Source organism: Ranitomeya variabilis, chromosome 4 (assembly GCF_051348905.1).
Source record: "Ranitomeya variabilis isolate aRanVar5 chromosome 4, aRanVar5.hap1, whole genome shotgun sequence".
Lineage (NCBI taxonomy): Eukaryota > Metazoa > Chordata > Amphibia > Anura > Dendrobatidae > Ranitomeya > Ranitomeya variabilis.
In genome coordinates this window covers 392,342,856-392,356,059 of record NC_135235.1, presented here as the reverse complement: position 1 = coordinate 392,356,059, position 13,204 = coordinate 392,342,856, and the positions used below count along the sequence as shown (strand labels likewise).

Below are 13,204 nucleotides of genomic sequence, written 5' to 3'. Positions count from 1 at the left end.
TAATAAACATTATAGTATTAAAATTATTGGAATTTGTGTTTTGAGTCTTGTTGCATTGGTCTTGGCAATGTTAAGACTTATTTTGGATTTCAGAAATGCAACCTGTAGTAATTTCTAGCGGCGTTTTTTTGCCGCAAAAAAAACGCATGCGTTTATTTGCAGCAAAAAAATGCATTGCTGTCTATGTAAACGCATGCGTTTTTAAGCACATGCGTTTGCATGCGTTTTTAAATGCATGCGTTTCTATAGAAAAACACAAGAAAACACAAAAAAAACAAGAAAACCCTAACTCTTGGGTTACTAGGGATCCTAACCCTAAGGTTAGGATCCCTAGTAACCCTAGAGATCCTAACCCTAACCCTAGGGATCCTAACCCTAACCCTTAGGGTTAGGATCCTAACCCTTAGGGTTAGGGTTAGGATCCCTAGGGTAACGGTTAGGGTTAGGATCCCTAGGAATCCTAACCCTAGGGATCCTAACCCTTAGTGTTAGGATCCTAACCCTTAGGGTTAGGATCCCTAGGGTTATGGTTAGGATCCCAAGGGTTATGGTTAGGGTTAGGATCCCAAGGGTTAGGGTTAGGATCCCAAGGGTTATGGTTAGGGTTTGGATCCCTTTATCACCTTGATGGTGGGGGGTGGCTTATCAGTGACCTGGTGACCAGGACATTCTTTTAATAAAAAGCTACCCCTAACCCTAGGGATCCTAACACTAACCCTAGCTAATTCTATTAATAGTGGGTTTTCTAGTTGATTTTGATGATTGGCAGCTGTCACACACTTCTCAGCATGCGTTTCAAAAACGCAAACGCAGGAAAAAACGCATGTAAACGCGGCAAAACGCCGCGTTTTTTTTTCTGCATGCAAAATCGCATGCGTCTAAAAAACGCAGCGTTTGCATGCGTTTTTTCACCACCTGCTTTTTTTTTAAAAACGCTGCAGATCAAAACGCAAGTGTGAAACCAGCCTAACTTGGTTTTCATAGTTCTTCCCAAATGTGAATGACTAAGACGAAGGCAGCACAGATAGTTTGGGAAATCTTTATTAAACAGCTATTATAGGAGGCCCCATAGATTGTAGTTACAGATGAAGCATTGCTTAGAGTATACAATATCCTTGTGACGATTGAAATCCTTTGTTTTTGTGTCCTTCCACAATTCCATAGACTGTAGCACTCCACTTTCTGTGAGGAACATACAGAACTATTCACTGTAAGCCTCCTGGTTCACTACTAGATGCGCAAACTACAGAAGCCCTTCACAAGCAACAATGGGAGAGAGGGAACAGATTGGGGATGTAATGTAATGAACTGTAAGTCACAGTATGCAGTGGTTTCAACAATTTTGTGAGTGATAATTTCAAATGCCACATTTCATAAAGCTTGGCATGCCTTTCCCTGATGCGGATAAGTGCATGGAGTTGGAAATACGCGTAGATGCAGGAATTGACACATTTTATGGAAAGTTAGGCATCAACACCTTTAGGCAGCTCTTGGTTCAGAAAATGACCGCTAGTGCTCGAGCATGTGTGACCAGATCAGTCCATCGGCATCGTCCAATTGAAAACGACCTCATGTGGAAAAGATGCTTTACTACCAGAGGAGGCTGATGGACAGGTCTGGTCTCAGGGCTTTAAGGACTCAGGTTAATTTACAGCCATTTGTGACCTAAAGAGTTGAGATTTCAAACGGTCAGTTTAGCCAGGGTGCATACACTGAGGCGTCCCCCTCTCCAGACTAGTAATATTGTTTCATTACTCTCACAAACATGCCTCTTTGTGTACTAGGGAAAGTACATAACGGGAAGACAAAGGCTGAGGTAGGAGAACCTACTTTCTTGCCCTGGGAGCTAGTAATGCAAACTCCTCGGGCTTAATTTTTCCATTTTTGTCAATGCAGAAATCAGTCATACATGGCCCAGGAGACAACAGCTAAATATGTACAGTAATACAATAAGGCATGCAGTTTTCTAACATAACATGTTAATATTGGATCCTGAGGCACATCTCTACAAGACATTTTGTACAAAGAACTGGAAATTCAAATTTCATTGTAACTCTACCTAGAAAAAAAAACATACATCCTTTGATCCTCGCTCACTTTACAGAAGGTTTACTGCAGGCCTAAATCTAATCTATTTTACATATCATATACTAACCATTAATAGATAAAAGATCTGACAACCACTCTCTTCTTCTGAGGTCCCTCCTGACATTTGAAAATATCTACCTCAAACTTGATGATGCCTCTGAGGATGTACACTAGCGAGAACTCTCACTAATTACTCCTTACAACCATTGTGTTTGGCCAGGAACTATACATATGTGGTGGAATTTGTCAAAACTGTCTACAAGAAAACTATGTTAGATATAACAACCAATCACCGTACAGATTTCATTTTAGAAGAGCCATTTAAGAAATTAAATTGGAGTTCTGATAGGCTGCAGGTTGTTCTTTTAGACTGGTAATGTGGCCTTCACATATCTATCGGCAAGGTTTGGCAAAACATCACTAAGGTCAAATGAAAAAAGCTCCCTTCTTCTGAGTTCAGAATCTGTGTGAAGAAAGGGAGGAGGGACTTCTGCTGTGTTGCAAACAGTTGGGCGCTATGATAGGAGTAGCACAACCTTCAAACATTTAAAGGGGTTGTCCTCTATTAGAAGGTTTTGGTCGCCGGGTTTATAATAAATAAAAACCCAAAACTGTACATAGGTCAGCGACAAGTCCCTGCCGCTGTTCCCAGTATCAGTTATTGGCTGTAGCCCTGAAGTCAAGTTGACAGATCAATCATTGAGCGCAGCGGCTCTGAAGGGGGCATTCCATCTAGTCCGGAAGAGCCATGGAGCTCACCAACTGGCTGCTGCACTAAGGACACAACGTCAGTATTACAACCAATACTGGACAGCGGGAGATCAAGCAGAGACTCAGTGCTGGTCACCAGGTGGAGGGCGGTGAATATAGCGCTTTTTTTTCTTACAACAAACTGAACTTGGGGACCAGGAGTTTCTAAAATGGGACAATGTTTTTAAGCTTAACCCTTCCTATACTACCAGAGAGACATGGTTACATGTCTACATTTTTTTTTCTAAAATGTGTGTGATGGCAAGTATTTAGGTTGAAGGGACGAATTGAGGAAACAATACTGTCATTAAGTTAGGGTACAAGGATACTAGACAGCTGAAAACCCAGACAAATGTATCAGAATGGCACCTGCTAAATGATAAACATCTGGAAACACGTTAAAATTATTGAGGCTGGTACAATAAGTATTGGCACTCACTATGTAGTACACTTTTTGGCAGTGTGTATATTTTGCTCAGTAAATCTCTTAAATCGTTTTTTGTCTTCCTAAGAGATCCTTTTTACAAGAGGTTCTAATGTTTTCAGTTACAGTAACTACTTTCTTGCACACTTTGCCCATTAGCTGGGAGAATGAGCCTAGAAACGATTTTATTGTAAAATCTTACAGGTGAATTTTTGCTTGTAGATGAAGGTAAGCTGTTTTAAGGTCCACGTTGTAAAACAAAGAAGCCATTATGACTCTCTAGCTCATAAGCATGGAGGTGTAGTCCTTCCCAAAATAAGTGCTTTTTTGACCAGCCAGTTCTAACTACATGCATGCACAATCTGATAGCTGACTATTAGCATTTAAAATATTTTTATCAACCAGGCATTATCTTTTGCTACTATAGGCACATTGGAGCAAATCTGTATAAACTATAACATATTGATAAGAATGAGACAGTATTATCTTCATGCAGAAAAATCCATCAGATACAAACAAGAGGATATGCTTTTGTTTAGTAATATTAAGCACATTGCTTAAATAAAATGGCAATGCACCAATATTAGCTGAAAGGCACTTTCCAGGCCATTTATAAAACTAGTAAGGCAGTCTAATAAGCAATTCCTAACAGTGTAAATGTACAATTGAAACAAGGGTAAAAGAAAGTGATTGGCCTGTAATCATTGCAAGTAAGCAAATCGCATGAGCAGTCACATGACAACTGTGGGAACTGCGAAACAGGGCGGCATCCCAACAGAGGACTGCCTTCTAGTTTTATAAATGTCCCAGAAAATCCCTTCAATAGATGCAGATCTAGGTCCGAGCAGCACTAAACTTACTGCTACTACATACTGTTATAGGAGAGGTCTCATGTCACGAAACTACAATACCGAATGTCCATATTGTGCTGACATCTGGGGGCCAATGTGAAAATTGCAATATTTTAGAATTAAATAGTCATTTCCAAAATTAAATATTATTAGCTAAACATGGGATTGGTAATAACTTTGTGATCGGTGAGGATCTGACTGATAAGGACCCCCACTGATCCTTTGGAGCATCAGGAGATAGCAGAGTATTCTGCTTTATTCAGAAGTCCTAGCGCAGTGGTGCCAATGTGTGCCCCAACTCTATTCTGAAGGGGCATTTAAGAATTGGTGAGGCTCCCAGTAGTCATAATCCCACTGATCTCAAAGTTGTCATTTATCCTGTGGAAAGGCTATACATTTTAATGATGGGAATAACCCTTTAATGTCTATATTGAGATTCAATGAAAACTAAAAAATACCTGCCTGTGTAAACAATGAACAGACTGCAAACCTTGATGCAGTGTAGCAGATTCCTCATTCAGCTGATCTACGGGATGCTAGGGGATTAGATCCCCAACATTAAAGGTCTATCTCAGGGATTCAGAACTCCAGTCCTCCAGGGCCACCAACAGGTCATGTTTTCAGGATTTCCTTAATAATGCACAGGTGATAATGCAATCCCCTACACAGATGAGGATTCCAACACTTTGTGCAATGCTAAGGAAATCCTGCAAACATGCACTGTTGGTGGCCCTTGAGGACTGGAGTTGTGCATCCCTGGTCTATCTGAAGAACATGTTATATGTTTAAGTCTGAAAAACCTCTTTGAGGTTGTGACCCAGAACAATTTAAAGTGAAAAAGGAACTTCACCAAACAAACTACTCCGATGCTTATTATTCAGGGTAGCTCTTCAAGTAGATCCATTAAATGGGTTGTCCAACTTTATGGACAATTTTTTCCTCACTTAAAATTCATGTATTTGGGGCCAAAACTATTTTTACAATTGGGATTTATTAAATATTTTGCACCATTTGCCTTCTGTAGCCTGTGTTGGAGTGTCCAAGGCGGCTACAGAAAAAGTTAACGGAGATTTTCATTTTAACTTTCAACTGTCTTTGAGCTGATTTATGACCACATCAAAGTTGAACATGCAGGGAAAATTAAGCTGCATTTACACTGCCCAATATGCAGTATTAAATAACTGCTATCTTGTAACATGTTTGGCAGTCGTTTATTAGTCTGTTTACACAGTCAGACCGCCATCAAATGATCATTGAAAGATCTGCAAAAGATTCTTCAGAGCACATAAGCTGACATTGTTCTCAGCATCACAGGATCATGAGCTGCCAATTTCACCCGATCAACAAGCATTTTGCTAGTTCGTTGGGTGATCGGTAGTCTCTTTAGACTACACAATTATTATGAAGCCAAAGTTTCTAAGAACGCTCCTACCTAATAATTGTGTACTGTAAATGCACCATTAGTCTTTAAAACTCAAAAAGGTACAAAACATTTAATGAAACCCAACTGCAAAAATTATTTTCAGCCCCAAGTTCATGCATTTAAGAAAAAAACAAAATACATTTTCTTCTAAAGGTAGGCAAACCCTTTAAGACACTGATCATATCGTTTGTAAAACATTTCACCAAGATACAAACATGATCCATGTCCTAATCCAAAAGCTTAATTTCAGCCTCAAAACTCTAACCTATAAAGAATACAGTATTTATATAATATAAATATCTTCATGTGCAGAAGACTGAGGGTTTTCGGCTGCATGGATATGACTGTGTTGAATAAGACGCGCTGGAGAACTGAAATATTTCCCACAGTGCAGGCATGGAAATGCTTTCTTTCTTGTGTGACATTTCTGATGCCTTTTGAGATGGGAATTTCTGGAGAAACATTTTCTGCATAAAGGACAAGAATACGGTCTCTCTCCTGTGTGAATTTTTTGATGCCTATGAAGATACGATTTACACGTAAAACTTTTACCACATTGAGAACAAGAATATGGCCTTTCAGTCCTATGTATCCTCCTGTGCTGGACAAGACTTGAGTTGGTGGCAAAACCTTTCCCACATTCAGCACAAAAATGTGATCTTTCCATTACAGAAATCCTCCAATCCTTGGTGGGATCTGTTGGATCATTTATGTTTTCCTCACCAAAGGTCTCAGAATATGCTTTCTCTTCAAAGTGAGTTCGATGATGTCGTTTGAGTTCATAATTACTGACGAAACATTTTTCGCATTCTGGGCAAGTATAAGGCTTTTCCCCTGTGTGAACTCTCTGATGTCGAACAAGATGAGAGTTTATCGTGAAAGATTTCCCACAATCCGTGCAAGAGTATGGTTTCTCTCCTGTGTGGATCCTTTGGTGAAGAGCCAGGTTTGCACTTGTGGTAAAACTCTTCTCACATTCAGAACAGTGATAAAGTCGGGCTCCAGTGTGGATCTTCTGGTGTAGAACAAGATTTGACTTGGTTGTAAAACATTTGCCACATTCTGAGCAAGAATATGGTTTTTCGCCTGTGTGAATCCTCAGATGTATAGCAAGGTTGGAGTTATTAGTAAAACATTTGTGACATTCAGGGCAGTAATATAAATTTTCACCTGTGTGGATTCTTTTGTGGATAGTAAGATTTGAATTTGTGGTGAATCGTTTTCCACATTCGGAACAGGAATATGGCCTTTCACCAGTGTGTGTTCTTTGATGTATGAGAAGGTGTGAGTTCCGGAAAAAACGTTTTCCACACTCTGAGCAGGAGTATGGTCTCACACCTGTATGTATCATCTGATGTCTTTGGAGCTGTGACTTGCGTGTGAAACACTTCCCACACTGAAAGCATATGAATGGTCTAGGTTTGGTTGAATATATTTGGCCATTCTCTTGTATATGGTTTACTCCTAAATATACATCTTCAAGATCTTCTTCATCACATATTATTGGTTCTTCCTTAATAAGGTGAGAATGACCATGTGGAGTGTGATCAAATGTACATATGTTTGTGTCATCCACAGTAACTTCTTCAAAGGAAAGTGGATCTATCTTAATATGAGCAGATGGATACTGCCGTCTGTGATTTACGGATGTGTATATATTAGTGTTTAGATTTTCTTCATCACTTGAGACTGGTTCCTCCTTAACTTGAATAGATGAATAGTCTTGTGTTGGATCTGTTATTGTATAAATCGTGGGATGGTCTCGATTTTCTTCTTCAAAGGAGAATGACTCTGCATTAATAAAAGAAGCTGGATAGTTCTGTTTGTGTGCTGTGGGTATATATAGATGGGATTCTTTGAGAACTATTTTTTCATATAGTTCCTCTTCAATGTGAGGTTGTACTTTATTTGTTACATATATATCAGCATCAGTAAAATCTAGTTCTTCACATGAACGAGGCACTTCTATAACATCCTCCATGTCATGTGCCGTATTTGAAATACTGTGATTGTCATTCGAACAATCCAATGAAGAAACATGACTGTAGGATGCTTTAGGATTTGTGGTTTGAGGAAAATCTGTTGGGAGAGAAATATATTGTGCTTACAATATACAAATCAAATTCTATAAATAATAAAAAAAATAGAAATATAAGCATCAAAGTTTCATTATGAGTTCAATACTATAAAGAGGACTTTTCACCAAATTTTTCAATGTGATAGTGGTTGCAGACAAATGGGTGTTATTAGTTTTCACTGGGGGGGCGTGTACTTTTCCCTGTCTGATGCTGACCAATCCTAACCAGGTAACAGCACTTAGAACATGCCCCCACCAGAACTTAGAGCAGATTTCTCATTGTGTAAGGTGTAATGATACAGCACTGATCTAGTGGTCTAACCTCCTGCATGAGTCCGTGTGAGAGGAGGGGCAGTGCAGCGGAGTTCAGCTGTGTCACATTACAAACCCTTTTATCAGCTTTCCTGATTACTGAGTGTTTCAATAGTCACTTATCACTGCTGTGCTCAAGCAACTTGTAACAGCTCTGCAGTAAGATCAGGTCTGTCATTACATCTCACACAGGATCAACCTGCCTGATCTAAGCTACCTGTGTGAGATATAATGACACCCTGCTCTGATCTTATTGCAGAGTGATACGTTTTCTGAACACAACAGACATAGATATGATACTTTCACTATGAGTGCTCATATCTGGATAGGCAGTGTTGGGAAGGAGCAAACCAGCAGAACCAACAGGAGAGAAGTATAGGTGATAAAAGAAATTTGTAATGTGAAACAGCTAAACGCCATTAATTAGAATCATATAGAACAGGGGTGGGGAACCTCTGGCCCGCAAGCTGTTTATGGTTCATGATGACCTTTGCTACAGCCCCCCAGGCAGATTCCTGGGACTGCAGTACTTAGGCTAGAAGCCGTCTCTTTAATTTCTTATTGCACTGCGATCACACAGTGCTCAACACTGGGGGGCACACAATAAAGGATTAAATCCTAATGCTGACCAGTGTCAGCATCTGGATATATTCTGTGAGCAGAGTTAGCGCGCAATGCGCTCCTGTCCCACAGATGAAGACTGCAGCCGCAGCCCCAGATGTCTCCTGTGATGCGTGCACCAGCCCCAAATGTCCCCTGTGATGTATATACTCCAGCTCCAGTGTCTCCTATGTGATATACATGCTAATGTCAATAGAGCCCACAGAAGTCTTTGGAAGCCACATTAGCATGCACAGTAAATACTGGTGCAGTGTCAGCTTCTCATAGACTTCTGGGGCTCCATTGAAGTCAACAGAATTGTGTATCCCGAAGTGATGCAGTTAATAAATACAACTCTTCCTGCAAAAAAATCAAGCTCTCACATGTCTACAATCGACAATTTTTTCTTAAAGTTATACAGTGCTCAGCATAAATGAGTACACCCCCTTTAAAAAAAAAATAGCAATCTCACTAAATAAAAGAATAATTTCCAAAAGTGACAAACTGAGTTTTAGAGAACATTTTTTATCCCATGAAGTAAAGTTAATACAACTTTCATTTCAAAATCTTCAGTTTTACTAAAAAATGAAAAAATGAATACACCCCACACCAAAAACTAGTACAGCTCGTATTTTGTATGACCAAGTCCTCTAGGAATGGAATGAACAAGATGGTGACAAACTACAACATCTGTCTATTTCCATTCTTTAAGAATGACCTCTTTTAGAGAGTGATGGCGCTGGAGTGATGCTCAACTTGTCTTTACAGAATGTCCCATAAGTGTTTTAATTGGGTTCAGATCAAGAGATATACTTGGCCACTGAATCAATTTCACATTGTTGTTCAACAGAAATACAACAATGGCCTTAGATGTGTGTTTTCTAAAACTTGAAAATTACCGTACTTCAGTTGGGAAGCTGCAATGTTGCATCTTGATAGGGGAATAAAACTGCATTTTTTTTTTCACTTTAAAGGTACCTTCACACATAACGATTTCGTTAACGATATCGTTGCAACGTCACGCTTTTTTGTGTGACAGCGACCAACGATCAGGCCCCTGCTGGGAGATCGTTGGTCGTAGGGAATGATCAGGACCTTTTTTTGGTCGCTGATCACCCGCTGTCATCGCTGGATCGGCGTGTGTGACGCTGATCCAGCGATGTGTTCACTTGTAACCAGGGTAAATATCGGGTTACTAAGCGCAACGTCAACTTAAAACAGCTGCGATGACACACACACACACAAAAAAAAATATAAGAACGGTTTAGTCTCACTATGGACTCACCATAATTAAGATGTTAGTCGAAACACGTCGGAAGAACGCTGCCATGTGTGCATAATGCTGTAAGAAATAACTTATTTACAAGTGGTGTACCATAGGATACAACCCTTTCCTTTTTTTAAAAATGAAGAAATAAATATACTAATTTTACTACATTCCTGCTGGATTCAACGATTTTTCTGTGGACTGAGTGCTCAACTTTTCCATGCAGGAACAGGTGTGGAATAGCCGATATTCAGGTGAGCTGACTATCTTTTGTTTTTTTTTGTGGCTAATTATTTTAAGGCTAGAGAACAACCTCTACACCAACTTGGGTTGGTGGCAAAGCAGTAACCACATGGGCAACATCTCTAACAATTTCAGGGTATAAAGGAATTGCCTCGTGCACAGTCAGTTTTGATGAACGATTGAACTCTTCTACTTCTTTGAGAGCAAGTGAAAAATTTTGCTGAAATATGGTCAATCAGCTTTCTATGGGAGTGGAATCTTTTTGCCTGCAGCAACGCTTGCCTGCTCCATGTCGTCCAAATACTTGTCGAAATCAAACTCTTCATCTGATGAGGATGAAGGAACGGCAGCAGCACTGGCAGCGAGTCCTCTTGCTCTTGGCCGTCCTGTAGCCCACTCATCCTAACTGCTACCTCAATCAAAGCTTCTTTTCCTTTAGTAAGCTCTTGATCATCCAGCAATATACAATGACTCAGGTCCATATAAACAGCTGCCAGAAGAATTTTATTTTCTAATAGTGTCTCTCTCCGTTTCATTGAAGCAGCAATGCCATCTGTGATTAAACCTCCTCTTTGGGACAGGCAAAACAACAAGTTCTTCTGCTCCTTTATAAAAATGCCAGGAGTTAAATCCTCAGCTTGTAACTTTTTAGTCACTGTAAATGGGTGATGAAGCAATTCCTTCAATTCAGCCACCTGTGCCCATTGACCTTCATGTAGTGTTACCTGAGGGTTGGCCATATCTACAAGGAAAGGTTTCAGCTCAAGCAATCGCTCAATCATTAAATAGGTGCGGCCTGTTGTGAATTCTGCTCTTGGGCTCCCTCCGGTGGTTGTAAGTGGTAGCGCTGCTGTCTCTGAATCGCAGCATTTATCAGGTGTGTTCACTTTTTGCAAATCTGACTGGGCTATTTAGTCTTGCTTCACCCTTTAGTCAGTGCCAGTTGTCCATTGCTCCTGGAGGATTCACATCTCTGCCTGGTCTCTCCTGCTTTGCAGTTCTTTTCAACAAAGATAAGTTCTGGCCTTGATTTTTTGCTGTCCACATGCTGTGGCCTTATTGTTCAGTTCTTTTCCATGTTTTGTCTTGTCCAGCTTGGTCTGTATAAGGATTTGTTTAGCCGAGCTGGTATCTCTGGAGATGCAGATATACCCTCCATATCTTTAGTTAGCTGTGGAGATTTTGTATTTTCTGTGGTGGATATTTTCTAGTGTTTTAATACTGACCGCATAGTACTCTGTCCTATCCTTTCTATTTAGCTAGAAGTGGCCTCCTTTGCTAAATTCTGATTTCAGTCTGTGTATGTTTTTCCCTCTCCTCTCCCAGTCAATATTTGTGGGGGGCTGTCTATCCTTTGGGAATTTTCTCTGAGGCAAGATAGTTTTCCCTTTTCTATCTCTAGGGGTAATTAGTCCTCCGGCTGTGTCGAGATGTCTAGGAAGCGCTAGGTACATTCCAAGGCTACTTCTAGTTGCGATGTTATGTTCAGGGTCTGCGGTCAGTACAGGTACCACCTTCTCCAGAGTACGTCTCATGTTGCTCTTAGGCCACCAGATCATAACAGTACAACTGGCCAACAATGAGTTAACCGCATCTCAGAAGAAGGGAAGGAAAGTGCTGAGCCATTTTTTTTTCTGTAGTCTGTTGTGTTTTTTTTTTTCTTCCCTCTTTACCTCTGGGTGGCTCAGGAGTTCGGCGCTGGTATGGATGTTCAGGGATTGGCTTCTCGTGTGGATCAACTTGCTGCTAGAGTACAGGGTATTTCCGATTATATCGTTCAGACTCCGGTTTCAGAGCCTAGAATTCCAACTCCTGATTTGTTTTTTGGGGATAGGTCCAAATTTCTGAGCTTTAAAAATAACTGTAAATTGTTTTTTGCTCTGAAACCCCGTTCCTCTGGTGATCCCATCCAGCAGGTTAAAATTGTTATATCTCTGCAGCGTGGTGACCCCCAGGATTAGGCATTTGCCCTGGAACCTGGGAATCTGGCGTTGCTTAATGTAGACACCTTTTTTCAGGCGCTTGGGTTATTGTATGACGAACCTAATTCAGTGGATCATGCTGAGAAGACCTTGTTGGCCCTGTCTCAGGGTCAAGAAGCGGCAGAATCATATTGCCAGAAGTTTAGAAAATGGTCTGTACTGACTAAATGGAATGAGGATGCCTTGGCGGCAATCTTCAGAAAGGGTCTTTCTGAATCCGTTAAAGATGTTATGGTGGGGTTCCCCACGCCTGCTGGTCTGAGTGATTCTATGTCTCTAGCCATTCAGATTGATCGGCGCTTGCGCGAGCGCAGAGTTGTGCACACTATGGCATTGTCTTCCGAGCGGAGTCCTGAGCCTATGCAGTGTGATAGGATTGTGTCTAGAGCTGAACGACAAGGATTCAGACGTCAGAATAGGTTGTTTTTACTGCGGCGATTCTGCTCATGTTATTTCTGATTGCCCTAAGCGTACCAAGAGAATCGCTAGTTCTGTTACCATCAGTACTGTACAACCTAAATTTCTGTTATCTGTGACCCTGATCTGCTCATTATCGTCATTTACTGTCATGGCATTTGTGGATTCAGGCGCCGCTCTAAACTTAATGGACTTAGAATTTGCCAGACGTTGTGGTTTCCCCTTGCAGCCTTTGCAGAGTCCTATTCCTTTGAGGGGCATTGATGCTACACCGTTGGCTAAAAATAAACCTCAGTTTTGGACACAGCTGACCATGTGCATGGCGCCAGCCCATCAGGAAGATTGTCGTTTTCTGGTGTTGCATAATTTGCATGATGCTATTCTGCTGGGTTTCCCATGGTTACAGGTGCATAATCCGGTATTAGATTGGAAATCTATGTCTGTGACTAGTTGGGGTTGTCAGGGGGTTCATGGTGACGTTCCTTTGATGTCAATTGCCTCCTCCCCCTCTTCTGAAATTCCTGAGTTTTTGTCAGATTTCCAGGATGTATTCAATGAGCCCAAGTCCAGTTCCCTTCCACCGCATAGGGACTGTGATTGTGCTATTGACTTGATTGCAGGCTGTAAGTTCCCTAAGGGCCGACTTTTCAACCTGTCTGTGCCAGAACATACCGCCATGCAGAGCTATGTTAAGGAGTCCTTGGAGAAGGGGCATATTCGGCCATCTTCTTCACCATTGGGAGCAGGTTTTTTTTTTGTTGCCAAAAAAG

At 40.9% G+C, this 13,204-nt stretch overlaps 1 protein-coding gene across 3 annotated transcripts in view; it reads right to left on the bottom strand.

The window, feature by feature from the left end:
* Window positions 1-1,029: 1,029 nt before the first annotated feature.
* The window catches only part of LOC143767143 (uncharacterized), a 51,512-nt gene continuing 39,337 nt past the window's right edge, over window positions 1,030-13,204 (bottom strand). For all 3 annotated transcript variants that reach the window (XM_077255177.1, XM_077255178.1, XM_077255176.1), the window contains one exon: window positions 1,030-7,615. In XM_077255177.1, the coding sequence (XP_077111292.1) occupies window positions 5,820-7,615 (1,796 nt within the window). In that variant the 3' untranslated portion in view covers window positions 1,030-5,819. The remainder of the gene's footprint in view (window positions 7,616-13,204) is intronic.